Raw genomic sequence first — 16,783 nt, 5'->3', positions numbered from 1 at the left:
ATTTTACCACTGCATTGCAATTTGTAATCCTACTAAGTACTAATCCGAGTGCACTTAGAGGTATTTGAAGTACTTGGTGTAATGTCAATTAGATATTGTTGTTGTCCTTCAATCAGATATCTCATTTCTTCATTTTTATTCTTCATTCCTCTTACCTTACTTTCACTTTGTGAAGATCTCAGTTTTCCCTACTTTGGTTTTTAATGGATCCATAGTCGACCCCATTTAGTTGGGATAAGGTTGAGTTGTTGTTGTTGTCCTTCCTTGTTCACCCCTGCAGCCCTGCCCTTCTTGTTCTTTCATTGTAATGTTTATGTTTTTACCATTAGAGGCTAAAGGTGTTCAAGCCCTGGCCCATCTAGGAATTATGTTGGGTTGGCTGTATCAAAGGTCTGCTTGGTTGGCAAACCGGGTTGGTTTGATTTCTTTTTATGAAAATAGTTAATTTTTGTATTAAACTATTGAGTGCAACTTCTTGTCACCAAAGTGGTGAACTAAGAAGTTAGTAATATTTTTTAGTTGTCTCGTCTTATTCTCAAAAGTTTTATTAATATAATATTCAATGCAGGGTGAAAAACGAGCGTTTAAAAAATAAAAATTACATGCCTCATAAGGGTACATACTCTGGTAGCTACATCCTGGTTAGAGTTTCAGATTATTAGGATTGCCAAGTACCCAAACAATAGCAGTTTCACTTGTTGCTTTTCAAAAGGCTCCATCGCAGGCTATAATCTGGATAATTCGTAATCCTTCTCTGTTGAAATGAGTTTGAATCATTTAATTTGATTTGCATCTTGGTACTGATTATAGAAGGGGATGATCTAGAGTTGGATTGAGGGAGGGTTCCATTTGAGGAATTAAATGAAGTGATGCAAATAATATGGTTTGATTTGGAATGGTTTTATGAAAGATAAACATATATTTTCTTGTGGTCTGGATGAAAAAACCTAGCTTTTTCAAATTTAATGAAATTTTTGTTTGACCATAGACTAAAAATAAAGGAAGGAAGAGAAGTCCCATTGGATTGAGTTACCCCAATACCAAGAAAAGTAGAAAACTAGCCACCCGAAGTCTTTTGGTCCAATCACATAAATAGAACAGACACTCAGGTGTTTTGGTGTGTATTGCAAAACACATATGAGGTTGTCAGTTGTCACTATAAAATAAGGGTTGGAGCAGGCCAGAGAATTTGGAATTTCTTATATCCATAGTTGATGGAGGTGATTTTGTAGTTTTTCTTGCTGATTTTAATAATTTTCTACCCCCACCTTAGAAAAAAAAAAATTTCAGAAGTCAACAATTTATTTATTTTTTATGGGATGATATCACAAAAGAACTTCCACAAGAAATTACGTGATATAGAGGAGATATCAGATAAGTATTTGAGCCAGTTGAACTAGCGGAAGTCCATTAGGAGTGGTCGAAGGTATAAGGGCGAAATGGGACGAATTATTTATCAAATCGAAGATCTCGACGAGCTCTTCAAATAACTACTCATGTATGCGTTTTTTGGTCATTTGGGTGCATTTCGAAGGCAAAAAAGCCTGTCAGAAGTTTTGAAATTTAAATTTTAACGATATTTTTTTTTTTGAATTTCAAATTGTATTTGATCTATTATATACGGTCTCTTTCGAGATTTGTAATCTTCAGCTTAAAATCTATTGAAATTAATATTTGGCCCATAATGCATTTTTGTCCGAACTCCGGTTTTAAACAAGTTGCACATAATCTGGTCCACGAGGACACCCGGCCGTCGCGTGGGAAGTGCAAAATGTACAATTGAGACAAATTGTGTCGGGTTAATGATATATCGGCCGTTACAGAATACAGACGGATCCTGCGTCCCCTTAAAGCATCTTTTGTCGGCTGCCGCCGAGCGCGAAACTATAAACGCAGGTCGAGTTTTGACTGTAAGAAGGCACGCTGCGAGCGATGTTGACTATCTCTGTTTCGGGCACATCTGCGTGTTTAGGATTTTTCTGTCAAACCTGCATTTCTTTCCGTACCCTCTGTGTTTGTTTTGTGTGCTAAAGTTGCTGTTCGGCCCTCGCCTAAGTGACCTGCAAACTTAGAAAGGTTCTTTGGTTCTCATTACTCCTTGAAACATGCCACAAGGTTCTCTCTCTCTCTCTCTCTCTATTGAAACTGAGTCAATTTTTCTCAATCTGATTTTGGAAGAGTTTTATTTTGGGTTATCGGCTTAATTTGCTTCGTATAATCGATTTTGTTAATCTGCAGAGCTTCCGGGCTACTATTATGATCCGGAGAAGAACAGGTACTTTCTTCTCAAAGGTCCAATACCCGGCTCTACTCGTAATTCATCTGCTGCTACTGCCTCTTCATCAAATATTGATAAACCCAATCAGGTAAAACTCGCCTATTCTACTTCTTAATCCCTTTTAATCGCATATTTGATAAACAGAAAAAAAATAAGAATTATGTCGTTCTGTTCGTCTTGAAATTCCTGAGAAAAAGAATTAGTTGGGTTAGTTCTTGCAACTAGGTTTGAACAGATTGTGTATTGCTTATAGTTCAGGTTGGTGCTGCAACAGCTGCTTAATGTTCTATTCTATTGAAGAAGGAATAGTGATACGTTGATGAGAGTTTTCATGAGAAACTCATTTTAGTTGTTGCATTCGAGGACTTGAGATGCTAGATATGTTGGTCTTCCTGGTTGGTGTTCTAGTATTAGGAATATATATGATGTGATGCTAAGTATTGTAAGGCCCAGAATCTGTTTTGGGAATTCTATTCCCCTGTGATCTGTTTTCAATAGTTCAAATGTATTTGACTTTGCATCTTTGTTGGTGATTACTTAATCAGGGTTATCTCTAGGTATCTTATTTATCCAAGAATAAGAAAATGATGGGATTCTAGTGGCGCAAAGAAAAGGATGACCATATCTATATTAAGATTAAGAGTATACTCAACTCAGGTAAAACATTGTCCAGTTGTCCCAGCTACTTGGGTTCAGCCTCATGAATTTTTTCTTGTTCTTCTTTTGAGGGACAGGTATAAAGCAACAAACTTCATTTAAGATAATTTTAGAGGTTACAAAAGTTGACAAAAAAAGGTTAGTACATCATATACTGAATCCAAGATTGGAAAAAATTAAATTCAAGTCTCCTATATTACTGTGTATGCAGCTGTCTAATCCTGAGAAAACCATCAATCTTGAATACAACTTTGGAACATCTCATTCTCTTCCACTGATGCAGATAAATCAGCAGAGGTGGGCTTATTTTAATGGAAATAGGCGCTGGGTTGGGTCTTAATATTCGATTCGGTTTTTGTTATAGGCCACTTTAATAGGTCTAAAATATGGGTTGGAGCCAGGAGGAATGAACACAGGATTTACTTTATTAGTTAATCTAGTTAGAGTTCTATTTCTTTATTTTATTTGTTATTAAGTGTTTTAGTTAGGCTGAAATAGGTCTCTAAGAGTTCAGCTTTATATCAATCTCTTTACTTTATTATTTCAGTTTCCTAGATGGTTAAGTTTCTTTATTAGATAAGAATTGGTTTAGGCTTTTCCTTTTTGAGTTTGAGTCTTCTATATAAGTATATAAGGGGCTACAGCCTTGTACACAAATTTGAGCAATGAAAATCGGGTTTTTTTGCCTTTGGTTCTATGGTGATTCAGAATGTTCCCTGCTGTGGTAATTCTAGGAACTCTTGGAGGTGATTCCAAGGTTGGGGTACTGGTGATGATTCCAGTCCTACAGATTAGGAGGTGATTTCTGATTATATCTTTTCTTGTATTTTTTGTTTCAATTCTGTTCATCTCTATTAAACGTGATTTCAGATTTTGTTTTGAAAATCCTATCCTTCCAATCGAATTGTAGTTTTCCTATTTCAACTTGGATTTCTCCAAATCTCTTGTTTTGGAAATTGAAATTGATCTCTGAATTCTGATATCAGTTCTCTATTCTGCTATTAGTTCTGAATCTTGTGACGGTTTCAAATCTGAATTTTCCAATTTATACTGGAAACCCTGTTGCAACTAGGATTTTTTAAATCTCCAGTTTTCTGAATCTGTTTTGCTTGTTCTGTTCCTACTTTCCATTACTAGTTATTCAATTGTTAGAGTCATAACTGATCGCTGGTTTGAACCCCATTCTATCTTTGGATTCTACAAAACTTGAACTATCCTACTCCCCGAAGGATTGTGTCATGTCTGTCCGTCAGATTCAGACCAAACTTGACAGGATTACTTATCCAGTTAAGAACAGCTTTCAACCAGAATTTAAGCATAACCAGACTAGTCCTCTTTGAATTATTTAAATTTAGCCTAATGTTTTGTACTTTTTTTCCTGTGTTCCCATCACAAGCTGATTTTCCACTGGATCTCACTAGTTTGGGATTAGCACTGAATTAATACCATAGTAAATCTCTATTTCTTTCACCCTGAAATCTGAATAATATTGCATGAAGTATCATTCTCTGTAGATTACAATATCTACTCTTGAAAGCTATTTCTGCCAACATCCTGGTGTCCCTTGAAGTAAATCTGGCGGCACTGAACAAACGGGCTAAGAAGGATCATGCCACTCTTGGTACATCACCTAAGAGAATACTTTAAATAAAAGATCCACTGTTATAACTGTATCCAATACCACCACTCTAGAGTGTATTCTTTGGTGAGAGCTTCTGAACTTTGTATTGTCTATAGACTGCATTATTGTATTCAATGACACAGTTCAACTACAAAGACTCAGCAGCATCTAACAACAACTCAGCCTTATCCCAACTAAATGGGGTCGGCTAAATGGATCCTTACAAAACAAAGTAGGGAAAACAGAGTTCCTCACAAAGAGTAATAAAGTAAGAGGAATGAAGAATAAAAATGAAGAAATGAGATAAGAAAAGTGATAAATGGAAAAAATGAAAAATGAGAGTAAGAGGAAAGAGGCAAGCCCAAGAAATCAGGAAAGTTTTAGTTACCTGGTGTCGACAACGTGGATCCTTGCCCTCCAATAGGCTCTATGTAAGGTCATACTTGGCACAAGACCCAAACTCTGCATGTCATTCTTCACAACCTCACCTATGATCATTTTAGGCCTGCCTCCTAGTTCTTTTAGCTCCCTCAATCAGAATCAGGTCACTCCTCCTTACTGGGGTGTCCCCAGGCCTCCGTTGCACATGGCCAAACCATCTCAGACTACATTCTTTGAGCTTGTCACTGATCAGGGCAACTCCCACATCGGCTCTAATACTTTCGTTCCTCACTTTATCCTTCCTAGTTTTTCCGCACATCCATCTTAACATCCTCATCTCTGCAACACATAGCTTCGCCATATGGCACTTCTTAACTGCCCAACATTCTGCCCTATACATCATAGCAGGTCGGACCACAGTCCTGCAAAACTTTCCTTTAAGCTTTAAAGGAATGTGTCTGTCACACAGTACTCCGGTCGCCCCTCTCCACTTCATCCATCCCACTTTAATTCTTTGTGAAACATCATCATCTATATCACCTTCTTTGTGTATGATAGACCCTAGATATCTGAAATAGTCACTTGGTGGTAACTCTCTCTCCTCAATTTTCACCATGTCATCATCCATCATAGTGTGGCTAAAGTTACACATATATACTCCGTCTTCTCAGAATGCCCCATTTTCCCATTGAGTAAACAAGTGCCTAGCGCACTTGGTAGCTTGTGGTGCGTAAAGCCCATTACTAGCAGGAGGTCTTGGGTTCAAGCCTTCTGGTTCACATCTTCCCTCCTCCCCTACCTATAAAAATAAAAAAATCTTAAAGCCACTTGGATGTTCTTGGTTAATTTAGCCATGATAAGCGCAAACAAATAAGGGCTTAGGGTTGATCCGTGATGTAACCTAACCGTAATTGGGAATTCGTTGCCTTGGCCTCCCATAGATCTCACACTAGTCACCACACCCTCATACATATCTTTAATTACCTCTATATACCTACTCGACACCCCTCTGTTCATAAGAACATGCCGGATTAAATCTCTAGGTACTCTGTTATAGGCTTTCTCCAAGTCTATAAAGACCATATGGAGATCCTTCCTGCTAGCTCCACATCTTTCCATGAGCCTCCTTAGTAGGTAGATAGCTTTTGTCATGGATCTACCTGGCATAAAACCAAATTGATTCTTTGAAATATGAGTTTCTCTTGTCAAACGGGCTTCAATAAACTTGTCCCAAAGTTTCATAGTATGACTCATCAGTTTTATGCTTCTATTGTTATTGCTAGGGGTGAAACAGGGCCGGGTTTTTTAAAACCCTAGCCCAACCCTGAGTCCTCTTAGCTCAACCCAAATCCAACCCGACTTTAGGGGCGTGCTGAGATATCTTAGCCTAGGCCCAACTCTGCCGGGCTCAGCCCAGCCCAACCTGACATTGATTGACCCTGATCTAGTCGGGTTGGGCCGGTTGGCCCTGATTGACCCTGATTTTTGCTAGGACCTGGTTGGTCTTGACTTGCCCTGCTTTATGTGATTGGATATTGGTTTGTTTCATACTCAAGTGACTATTAGACTTTTCTTGGGTTAAAAACTTAGTCCAATCTTAAAATTGTTAATATTTTTCGTTCAATAGATAATTAACCCTTTTTTTTTGGTAAACCAATAGATAATTAGATACTAAACAAAAATTGTAAAATGTAAACAATAAATTGTAAAGCATAACTTAACATAAGGCCGGGCTGGGCTTAGCCCAAAGCCTCAACCCTAGCCCAGCTTGATCTTGACCTAGGGCCTGAAAATTTAAACCCCAACTTGTTCTCACGGTTGAAAAATCCAGCCCAGGCCCTGTTCGGGCTCAAGGCGGGCTCAGGCCGACAGGGCCAAACTTACACCCCTAGTTATTGTAGCTTTGGACATCACCTTTATTTTTGTAGACCGGAACTACAATGCTTCTCCTCCAATCATCTGGCATTTTCCTTGTGATCATAATCTTGTTAAATAACTTGGTTAACCAACATACCCCACATACTCCTAGTAATGTAATTCTAGATGGCTGGAATACCAACTAGAACCAATAACCAGGATCTGCTAAGGGTCGTGGGAATCAGCTAGGTCAGAATAGGTGAAATTCTGAAATTAGGGTTAGGGTTGTATGGGATCTAGGGTTTGAAGATAGGGTTAGGTTAAGTCGATAAAGGTAAGTCTTCCAGTGAAGGTCCTGTGATGTTTTATGGAGGTTGGATGTGTAAACAAGGATGATTATTAAATTAGGGTTTGGGTTTCTGGGTTTTGGGAAAATGGAATGTAGGAGGTTCTAGGGTTTAGAGTGATCACCTAAGGCTGGAACCAGAATCGAGTTTCCCTTAGGGTGTGGGAAGATCATCGAATCTGGAAAGATGGGATTTTGATGAGTGGTTTGGGCTGGGCAGGTTTTACCGTTTAGGTAATGAAGTTCGAATATGGTGGAATGCTAGGGTTAGGTTTGGAAGATTAGGAGAAGAGTTTGGGGTTTGGGATGTTTACTTACTTGTTAGGAGAAGGATCCTGGTACTTGCAACAAATTCCAGTAGCTATGCTTGAAGTCTTCAATACTCGGCTGTAGCAGAACTTGAACAAACTTGAGTGTATTCGAAGAAGAGAGACAGTGAAGGCTATCTCAGCCTCACCTTCACAGCCTATCTCAGGACAGTGGATGCATAAAAGCAATTTTCTTATTCATAAATCGTGGGAGGCTCTCAAGAGCTCTTACAAATATATAGCCTTATTATGGCTGGACAGAACTCAAACTCTAACTATGAATCAAAACTTAATTAGGACTCATAACTGAAATAGGAATACTAACTAGGACTTCTAACTAGGATTCAAATTTGCACTAGGAATCCTAATTAGAATTACAATTCAAATAAAGACTGACTTCAAAAATAACAAAATAAAATTCCTAACTCAGCCCACGATTATAACTGCTGGTGGAGGGATTCCCCTACACCTACCCGATGGCTACTCATGCTGGTGTAAGGAAGAATCACTACACCTGCGTCTGGTTCCCCCCTCTTACGCTTCTGTGCACTTAGGTACATGTCCAATACCACCAGTCTATGTTGGGTGGCTAGACTTCTACAGGAATAACCTTGCAATCTTTACACAACATTCTGTCTACCCTTCTGGTTAGGAAGAAATCTATTTGACTGGTATGAATGCCACTTTTGTAGGTAACCAAGTGTTCCTCTCTTTTTTCGAAGAGAGTGTTCACAATGGATAGATCATAAGCTACCGCAAAGTCTAGGATTGAGGCCCCCTCCTCATTCCTCTATCCTACTCCGAAGCCTCCATGGACACCATCATAGCCTCTACAGTCGCTCCCAACATGGCCGTTCAGGTCACCTCCAATATTAATCGTTTCTTCTTGGCCAAAACCTTGCACTAACTCACCCAAGTGGTCCCAAAATTGGCTCTTACTACTTTCAAAACAAATGAATTTTTTACCGCACTTTTGCTTTTTAGCAATGTTTTGCCATATTAAGATTTATGGAATTTTTTGATTTGAGAAAAACCCCAGCATTTAAAAGTTGAAAATTGCACCTACCATCGAAAATCCAGCTTTTGTTCTTGAATTAGGGGTTTACTTTTTATCCTTTTGGAATTTGATTTTTTAACTATTTTTATTGGATTCAAATAGGGGGTATTTGCTTATTTATGAATAATATCTTAAGTAAATGTTTAAAAACATTTACTTAAATGTTATTAGGCATAAATAAGTGCCTGTCCTGCTTTCTGGCATAAGTAAGTGTCTAACCTGCTTTTGGCATAAATAAGTGTCTATTTATCAAGGTTTCCCACCGAGATGACCGAGACCATCGAGATCTCGGCTGAGACACTGTACTTCTCCATTTCGCCTTCAATCTCGTCTTGGTTTTAAAAAAAACCGAGACATTACCTAGATCTCGGCGAGTTATTGAACTATGAGAATCACACCAAAAAAAAAAAAAAAAAACAGATTTCTCCAACTGGTAAACAACAGAAAGGGCAGGTAAACAACAAAAAGGTCAGACAATCTTTATTTTTTGGGTCGAGGATTGGGATCTTCTGGTCAAATAAACAGCATGAAAGCAATTTCTTTTTGTGGATCCAACCGATCATTTCGTTTAATAGTTTCTTTCTCTCAATCTCTAGCCAACCAAACACAGCCCAAGTGTCTGAGCTCTTCCCATTATTGCTATATTTCCTTCAAAACCAACCAAACAAAAGTACTCTCGTGGCTTCTTCCATTTTTCTACTTATAAAGCAAGTTTATTGGTAATTATGGGAGAATAATAGTACAGTCGACCAAATGGGGGATGCCCTTCTTATGTTTTGTGGAGATATTGTTATTGTAATAATGTTTGCTTAGAAAAATACTTTGTATTTTAATAGTTTCAATTGCACATGCTTCATAAGCTTTTCTGTTTCCTAAAATGTGTACATGATTCATGCACGATTGATAAACTCTAGCTCCCTCCCACGTATTATGGAAATTATGTTTCGATTTAATGAGTCTTATTTTATTTCAGGTGAGTGAAAAATTGAACATAGCTAGGAAAAAGGGAAAAACAACTGCAAAGCTGATTCATGCTAGGGAATTGTATGGTAAAGTACTCACTTTCAACAAGAGAAAGTGTAACTTTCAGCAGGAGTACGTAAAGATACAAGTGTCAAAACCTACGGTATGCCTTTTTATGTCGGGGTTTTGGCTTTAAATGCATATTCCTTTTATGGAGTATTTAGTAATGGATGGCATGGTCCATTGGTCTTTAAAGTTTTATATGATTCTATTTTCTCCTCCTCAGCCAAGGACTTTGATAATTCCTTTATGCTTACTTGTTAAAAATTGTTATGTATGTCTCGAATTCTTGGACCCGTTTCGAAGAATGACCCGCTCCCGACATTTTTGGTGGCGACCCGATGGAGGAGTATTTATGTTCTTTACCCGCTTTATTGTAAAGAAGAGTAAGATTTGGGGTTTTTCGTTTTAGGGTTTCTGGGAGAGAGCAGCAACGCCGTTTTGGGTGTTCTTGAGAGATTTCCATTGTAATTTTTCTCCGATTTGCATAGTGAATCATCTTCGCCTTTGCCCGTGGATGTAGCACACCATATTGGTGTGTGAACCACGTTATATCTCTGTGTCCTCTTGCTCTGTTCTTGTTTCTTTTCGTGTTTTTGGTTGGTGTTTGCTATAACAAAAACCAAGAACTTAAGATGCATTAATAAATTTGTGGAGGAGGAATACTTGATGGAAGTTGGTGATCATTGACAGATGGCAGCTGTATCTCTTTGTTCTGAGCCAGTTTGGTACTGATATGAGGTTTCCAGCTCTTGAGTTTTGCCTTCCTCAGGCCTTTCCGGTAATTTTGGTGGGCATTTTTGGTACCTAAGAGCCTTTGGCCCCCTATTTAATCTATTATGATGTGGAAAGATTTGGGTTTAGAAATATCCATTTCATGTCGATACCAAAGGTTAATAAAAATTGTGCACTCGAAAATCAAAATTAAAAGGAAAAGTCATCTAGCGACATGTCCATAAGAATACCCGACCTCATCTTTAACCTGTTTTCTGGCATGTCCGGCCTCCCTGGGGTGGCTCCTCCATCTTTGGGTTCCCCTCCTCTCCCTAACCCAACCTTTCTCTCTGATCCCAACCTCCCCTCTAACCCGGCCTCCCTCCTGACCCTCTCCCTTCTTCTATAACCTGTCCCCGTCCCTCCCTCCTCTTCCTCCCAACCCTCCCTCCCTCTGGAAATAAAATCTCATAATTACTCCTTAGTTCTCCCATGTCCCCTTCAATGTGTTAATGTACTCTTCCAGCTATTGCTTTTGATGGGGGAAAATAACATTCATCAATTTCCATGGAGTGGGCCCCTTCACTCCTGGGCTAGCCTTCCCCACAGTGTCAAACATGGCCTGGTAGTATGGTCTCTGAGCAACATTAGCTGGGATGCTGTTAAAGAATAGGAACTTTGAAACAACATCACCAAGTTTCCTTTCATATCACCCTAGATATTCTTTATAGTTCTCTGTTTGGTATCCTCAGTCTCGTATATCAAAAGATTCTGCTGAAGCACCTCAATGGGATCATCGTCATCTGGTACTAATACTCGTGGTGGGGGTGCCCTCGCATTTGTGATCTCCTGAAAGGCAAATCCCCCTGCCTTTGCTTCTTTCTCCTCTCCCTTGTGAGCCTTGCCTTTGGTGTTGCTACTCTAGAGCTAAAGGAAACAACTCCTTTCCCCATTTCTTTTCTCCTAACCCTATGCACCTAATGTGAGACTCAGCTCGCTGCCTGAGCCTGTTGGAACTGTTTCCTCTCTGCCTTTGTCTCGAAATCAGTAGGCATGTAATCTCTATCAGAGGCAGCCCATGCTGTTGGTGGGTGTCTCTCTAGCATTGCTCCTCAAGCTCCTCTCTTGCCCTTTGCATTTCGGTCCTCTTCTGTCTTCCTCCCTTCAAGAGCTTAGCCATGGCCTGTTATACCTCATAAGGAACATCGGTGCATTTGGCCACATCCATGTAGCCACTACCGAGATGCTACTTTAGTCTAGTGGCCCCCTTAACTTATTTTCTTCTTACAATAATTGCACTGTGATTTTTTCTTATCATTTCGTATAGGGATTCCATGCCTTCATGCTATATCTCTATTTCCACCCCATGGTTCGGGAACTAGGTTTCGGACCTGGTTTCAGTTAGGCCAACAACCAACTCGGGCCGAGATCTTGACGAGTTGGTGCACTTTTTTTTTGAACTCGTTTGATGGTTTCGGTCGGTTTTTGACCTAGTTTGGTCATTAAACTTGGTATAAAACCTATTTTGGGCTGTTTAAACACAATGACACTATCAGATTTTCCAAAATCAAAGTCCAAGACTCCAAATAGGAGTTTGACTTGGTGGGAAACTAGGACAAACAGTTATTTATGCCAGAAGCCAGGACATACACTTATTTATGCCTAATATCATTTAAGTAAATGTGTCATTTACTTAAGATATTATTCATTTACTTAAATGATATTAGGCATAACTAAGCAAATACCCCCTATGTGCATCCAATAAAAATAGTTAAAAAATAAATTCCAAAAGGATTAAAAGTCAACCCCCAGTTCAAGAACAAAAACTGGATTTTCGTTGGTAGGAGCAATTCTCAATTTAATTGCCGAGGTTTTTCTTAAATCTAAAAGTTTTATAAATCTTAATATGGTAAAACATTGCTAAAAACCAAAAGTGCAGTAAAATATTCATTTGTTTTGTGTCGAAAAAAATATTTTCATTCAGAGCGATTTTGACAGCATTCGAGGACACCAAATAAGGTTTGACCAAAACATAACTACTTGAATATAAATCAGATTTAAGCAATCTTGGATTTGTTGGAAAGCTCTACGAAAATAGGGCAATTGAAGGAAAAAAGCGGAGAATCGGACTAGTCAAGGAAAAGAGGGGAAAAAACGGAGAATCAGATGATCGGACAATTTTTCGAAAAATTGCATATAGAAAGAAAAAAACAAAAACATGAAAGGACACGGCTGATCGGCCGATTTTTGCCGCGTCTCCTACCGGGTCTAGGGAGACGTACGCCTCCTCAAGGGAGAGAAGCGAATATGCACACTTTCAAACTCTGGTGCTACAAAAAGGAAAATAAGAAAGAACTTAGTAGTTACCATGCATGCACAGGGAAGAAGCTCTAGTGGCTTTCAAGGTGAAAGTCGGTTCTTTCAAAGCTAGCTATTTGTAGCCGCCCTATTGAAAGGGCTATAAGAGGTATTTTTTACCCTCCTTGCGAAGTACTAATGTGAACTCCTTCTTAGTGAACTAAAAGGTAAGAAAATTCTTTCACAAATGACACATGGGGGAGATCAAAAAAGGGCAATGCATCTTGTATGACAGTCCTCTTTTTGAATGGAAAAGAGATTTGAATTGGCAATGGCGGGCAGATTAGCTTCAGGGCTTGTTGTAGTCGGAATATCGGGGCTAGACAAAAAGTTTTCCGATTGTACGGTACACTAAACACCAAAGCTTTCCAACAAATCCAAGATTGCTTAAATCTGATTTATATTGAAGGAATTTTGTTTCGGTTAAACCTTATTTGGTGTGCGAGGATGCTGTAAAATTGTTTTGAATGACATTATTTTTTTAGACATCAAACAAATAAATATTTTACCGCCCTTTTGGTTTTTAGCAATGTTATACCATATTAAGATTTATGGAATTTTTAGATTTAAGAAAAGACCCCAGCATTTAAAAGTTGAAAATTGCAACTACCGAAAATCCAGTTTTTGTTCTTGAACTGGAGGTTTGATTTTTTATCCTTTTGGAATTTGATTTTTAACTATTTTTATTGGATTCAAATAGGGGGTATTTGCTTATTTATGAATAATATCTTAAGTAAATGTTGATATTAGGCATAAATAAGTGTGTCCTGGTTTCTGGCATAAATAACTGTCTGTCCTGGTTTCTGGCATAAATAAGTATCTGTATACCAAGGTTTCCCACTGAGATGATTGAGACCACCGAGATCTCGGCTAGACAATGCATTGTTCTCATTTCGCCTAGCATCTCATCTCGGTTTTTCAAAAATCTGAGATATTACCGCGATCTCGGCAAGTTCTTGTTCCATGTTCCACCCTCAGCCATTGTGCACTTTTCTTAATTCTTACACTGTTACATTTAAAAAAAAAATAAAAATTCATTATTAGCTATACTACATTATTTAAGACTCCTAAAACAATCCTATAACTATTTCTTATTTTTTTTACAAATAATAATACCATAATTTATGAAAATAATAATGGAATAAGACATGAATCATTATTTCAGTTGTAAATATAGCAACAATAATTTCATCAATGTTAAACAATTTTCAAACCAAAACAAAAAAGTTTCCCTTTTTTTTTTTTGTAATTTTTCAAAATAAAATTTCAAATACTAAAATTAAAATAATTAATTTTTCAAACAGAAAACAATGGCTCTGTGCAAGGTATAAAATTTCGTGATATATCGGTATCTCAGGCCTACCGAGATATTCGAAATATCCAAAATATGTCGAAATTTTGTTGAAATATTGCATTTTTCCTGCAATATTTTGGCAGTCCATCTCGGTGGGTTTTTGGCCATAACTAGGCCTGATACTTCATGGACACCCTTATTTAAGCCAAATGAACACATTTAAACATTCATATTGCAAAAAAATGAACTCAAAGTGGTGTTTTGGGCTTGCACCCTTGATTGACAGTATACGGTTGCTAACCCTAATGTATAAATAGTTAAATACACATTGATTAGGCAGTCAAAGACATAAAAGAAATTTAAACAAACTAATTAAAACTCATAAGACATTATTCAAAAATCATATTCTCATAAACTCCAAATAGTCAATGACTCAATACACAATAGCTCAATACTTTAATAGGCAATACACAAAGTCACAATTCACAAGTTGACAAATCACAACTTACAACTTACACGAGTGCAAGACTCACAAGATCACAAGACTCACAAGTCACAAGTGCTAATAATAGTTGTTGTGCCTTCCAGGATCAACCCCACTCATGGCTCGCTGGAGTCGACATCCATTGTTCTCTGTTTGAAGGACATATGTGGACCATAGTATAGTTTCGGAGAAGAACCGAGTGTAGTCATCCCCAAAAACAAAGAAAAAACCCCAAAAACAGCCTCTGCCCAGCTCTCAGTCGATATTTCGACCGTTAGCTGGCGAAATATGGTATTTATAAGGCCTCTTTAATGAGTCAAGTGAGGTGCCGTATATCGCCGAAATGTGCCGAAATGTTACGAAATATTGTCGAAATTTTGTCCTTTTTGGTTTCGCCTTCACATCTCGTCTCTGTGAGGCTGTAGATTGGCCAACGGTGTCAGACATATCTAAAATTGAGCTCCAAATACTAAGTATTAACCCTTTTTTTCACAATTTTGTTGCAAGAAAATCAAAAATTTTTTTTCAGAAAATTTAAAAAATATTTTTAAAACAGAAAATGAAATCTGGCTCCGTGAAGTCATAGATCGGGCAACAGTGTGTAACATATAAAAAATTGAATGCCAACAACCAAGGATTTATCCTATTTTTTTTTTTGCAAAAAAATAGTTTTATTAAAAGTGATTATACCTCCAACTTTGGATCTTGCACAAATCTTCCAACAATGCAACAAATTGTGGCTTCCACTGCCCAGGCACTGGTTCCAACATTGTACGATAGTGATTTGGCAAAGAAAAAGAAAACTGAGTTTTTGAAAGTTCTTTATCGAAACCAGGCAATGTGCACTAAATGGGTCAAAATTTTGACCCATTTCGTGCAAAACATGGTATTTATATTAAAGGCCTGGAACAGTTTCGAACAAAATGTTTTGCGAAACCTTGTACCATGGCTGAGAGATGGGACCAATAAACAGGAGGAAGAAGAAAGTGCTTGACCAACCTGGTTGCACACAACTCCACAGCCGTGAGGCCAATCCAATTCAAATTTTCAGTTCAATATTCCACTGACTAATTCGTTGCATTACAAGCATGTATATAAAAAGAAATTGCACTCAAGCAAGGAATCTCTGAAGTAGACTAAACAATGAAACTGGAAAACTGAAAAATCTTAAGTATATTAACTCCTAATATCAAATAAAATAATATTATAAGATTGCAAACTACAAGAACAACCCTACCAACTCCTATTGGATAAAAAAACTGGTTTGGTTCTGGTTTGTCTCAGTCTGGGTTTCCAGATCGGGTAATGTCAGTCCAGCCATGTACAGGCAACTGCACCATCCCCTCCTTTGTTGTGGTTGATTGATGCACTTTCGTCAATTTCACCACCCTCTCAACTTCCCAGTCGTTCAAATTCTTTATAAATTTACAGTTTATTTTACCTTTGATGAGCATATTCCATGTGTTTACCTTCTTATAGGCCAGCTCCCACCTGAGGGTCCTTTATTGAAAGAAGCTGGAAGTTTCTGTAAAGCTTTATAAGGGAAGAAGCCACCATCACAAAGGCAAGGAAATGTAGATTTGGATGACAATTGGTGATTCAAATCAACAATACATGGCCAATCAAGGGATTGTATATACGTTTGAGGAGGTTTATGAGGGAAAGAACATCACCCACCTCAAGCACCAACGAGCTTAATTAACCCAAGCTATGTCTTAATGTGCTAGCAACTAAGTCCACGGTAGGGGCATAGGGTCCTTTTTCCTAAATAAGGAAAAAAAAGGGGTGAAAAAGATCTATTTTGTAGAGGAGTATTCCTACCACAACAATGTATATCAACACAACACCCCCTCCCCCCACACGTGCAGGCCAACATACACACACACACACACACACACACACACACACACACACACACGGCTCTGCACGTGACACCATCACTTGGCACCAAGGGGCACAAAAGCGTAGGGGACAACACACAAAACCCTTCACACATAGAAGGGATCAAACACCCGACCTCCTAGCTCTGACACCATGTTACAACCTCTCATCCCAAATCTTGAGCTGTTTAGTAAGGACTATAACTATGTATATCAATAATCAACACAACAGTAATGGGAAAGTCAGTCGTTGCCCTTCCATGGACAGAAAAGAGTAACTATGTTAGCGACACCCCCACACCCCACCCATTAAGTTGTGAGCTGTTCTTGGACTGGGCTGCTGAGTGTGACAAACTGTTTGGTTTCCTTTGGAATCCCCAAACAACCCCTTAGCTTATAGCTAAGACTGTGATGTTCGGTTCCTTTAATATGCCAAGTCCCAAGCCCTCTCTCTCTTGGAAGAGAATCCATCTCCCATGTAATCGGATGCTCCTTTTCTGCTCCTCTGCCACATAGAACTTCAGT

The 16,783-nt window shown here is 38.4% G+C and overlaps 1 protein-coding gene across 1 annotated transcript in view; it reads left to right on the top strand.

Moving 5' to 3' along the window:
* The first annotated feature begins 1,790 nt into the window (after positions 1-1,790).
* The window catches only part of LOC122640960 (DDB1- and CUL4-associated factor 4), a 40,527-nt gene continuing 25,534 nt past the window's right edge, over positions 1,791-16,783 (top strand). The window contains exons 1-3 of the mRNA XM_043834259.1: positions 1,791-2,115; positions 2,239-2,366; positions 9,479-9,631. Coding sequence (XP_043690194.1) covers positions 2,106-2,115; positions 2,239-2,366; positions 9,479-9,631 — 291 coding nt within the window. The 5' untranslated portion in view covers positions 1,791-2,105. The remainder of the gene's footprint in view (positions 2,116-2,238; positions 2,367-9,478; positions 9,632-16,783) is intronic.

Source organism: Telopea speciosissima, chromosome 9, assembly GCF_018873765.1.
Source record: "Telopea speciosissima isolate NSW1024214 ecotype Mountain lineage chromosome 9, Tspe_v1, whole genome shotgun sequence".
In the NCBI taxonomy this organism is placed as follows: domain Eukaryota; kingdom Viridiplantae; phylum Streptophyta; class Magnoliopsida; order Proteales; family Proteaceae; genus Telopea; species Telopea speciosissima.
The sequence above is the reverse complement of the archived record's forward strand: the minus strand, read 5'-3'. Positions and strand labels throughout refer to the sequence as shown.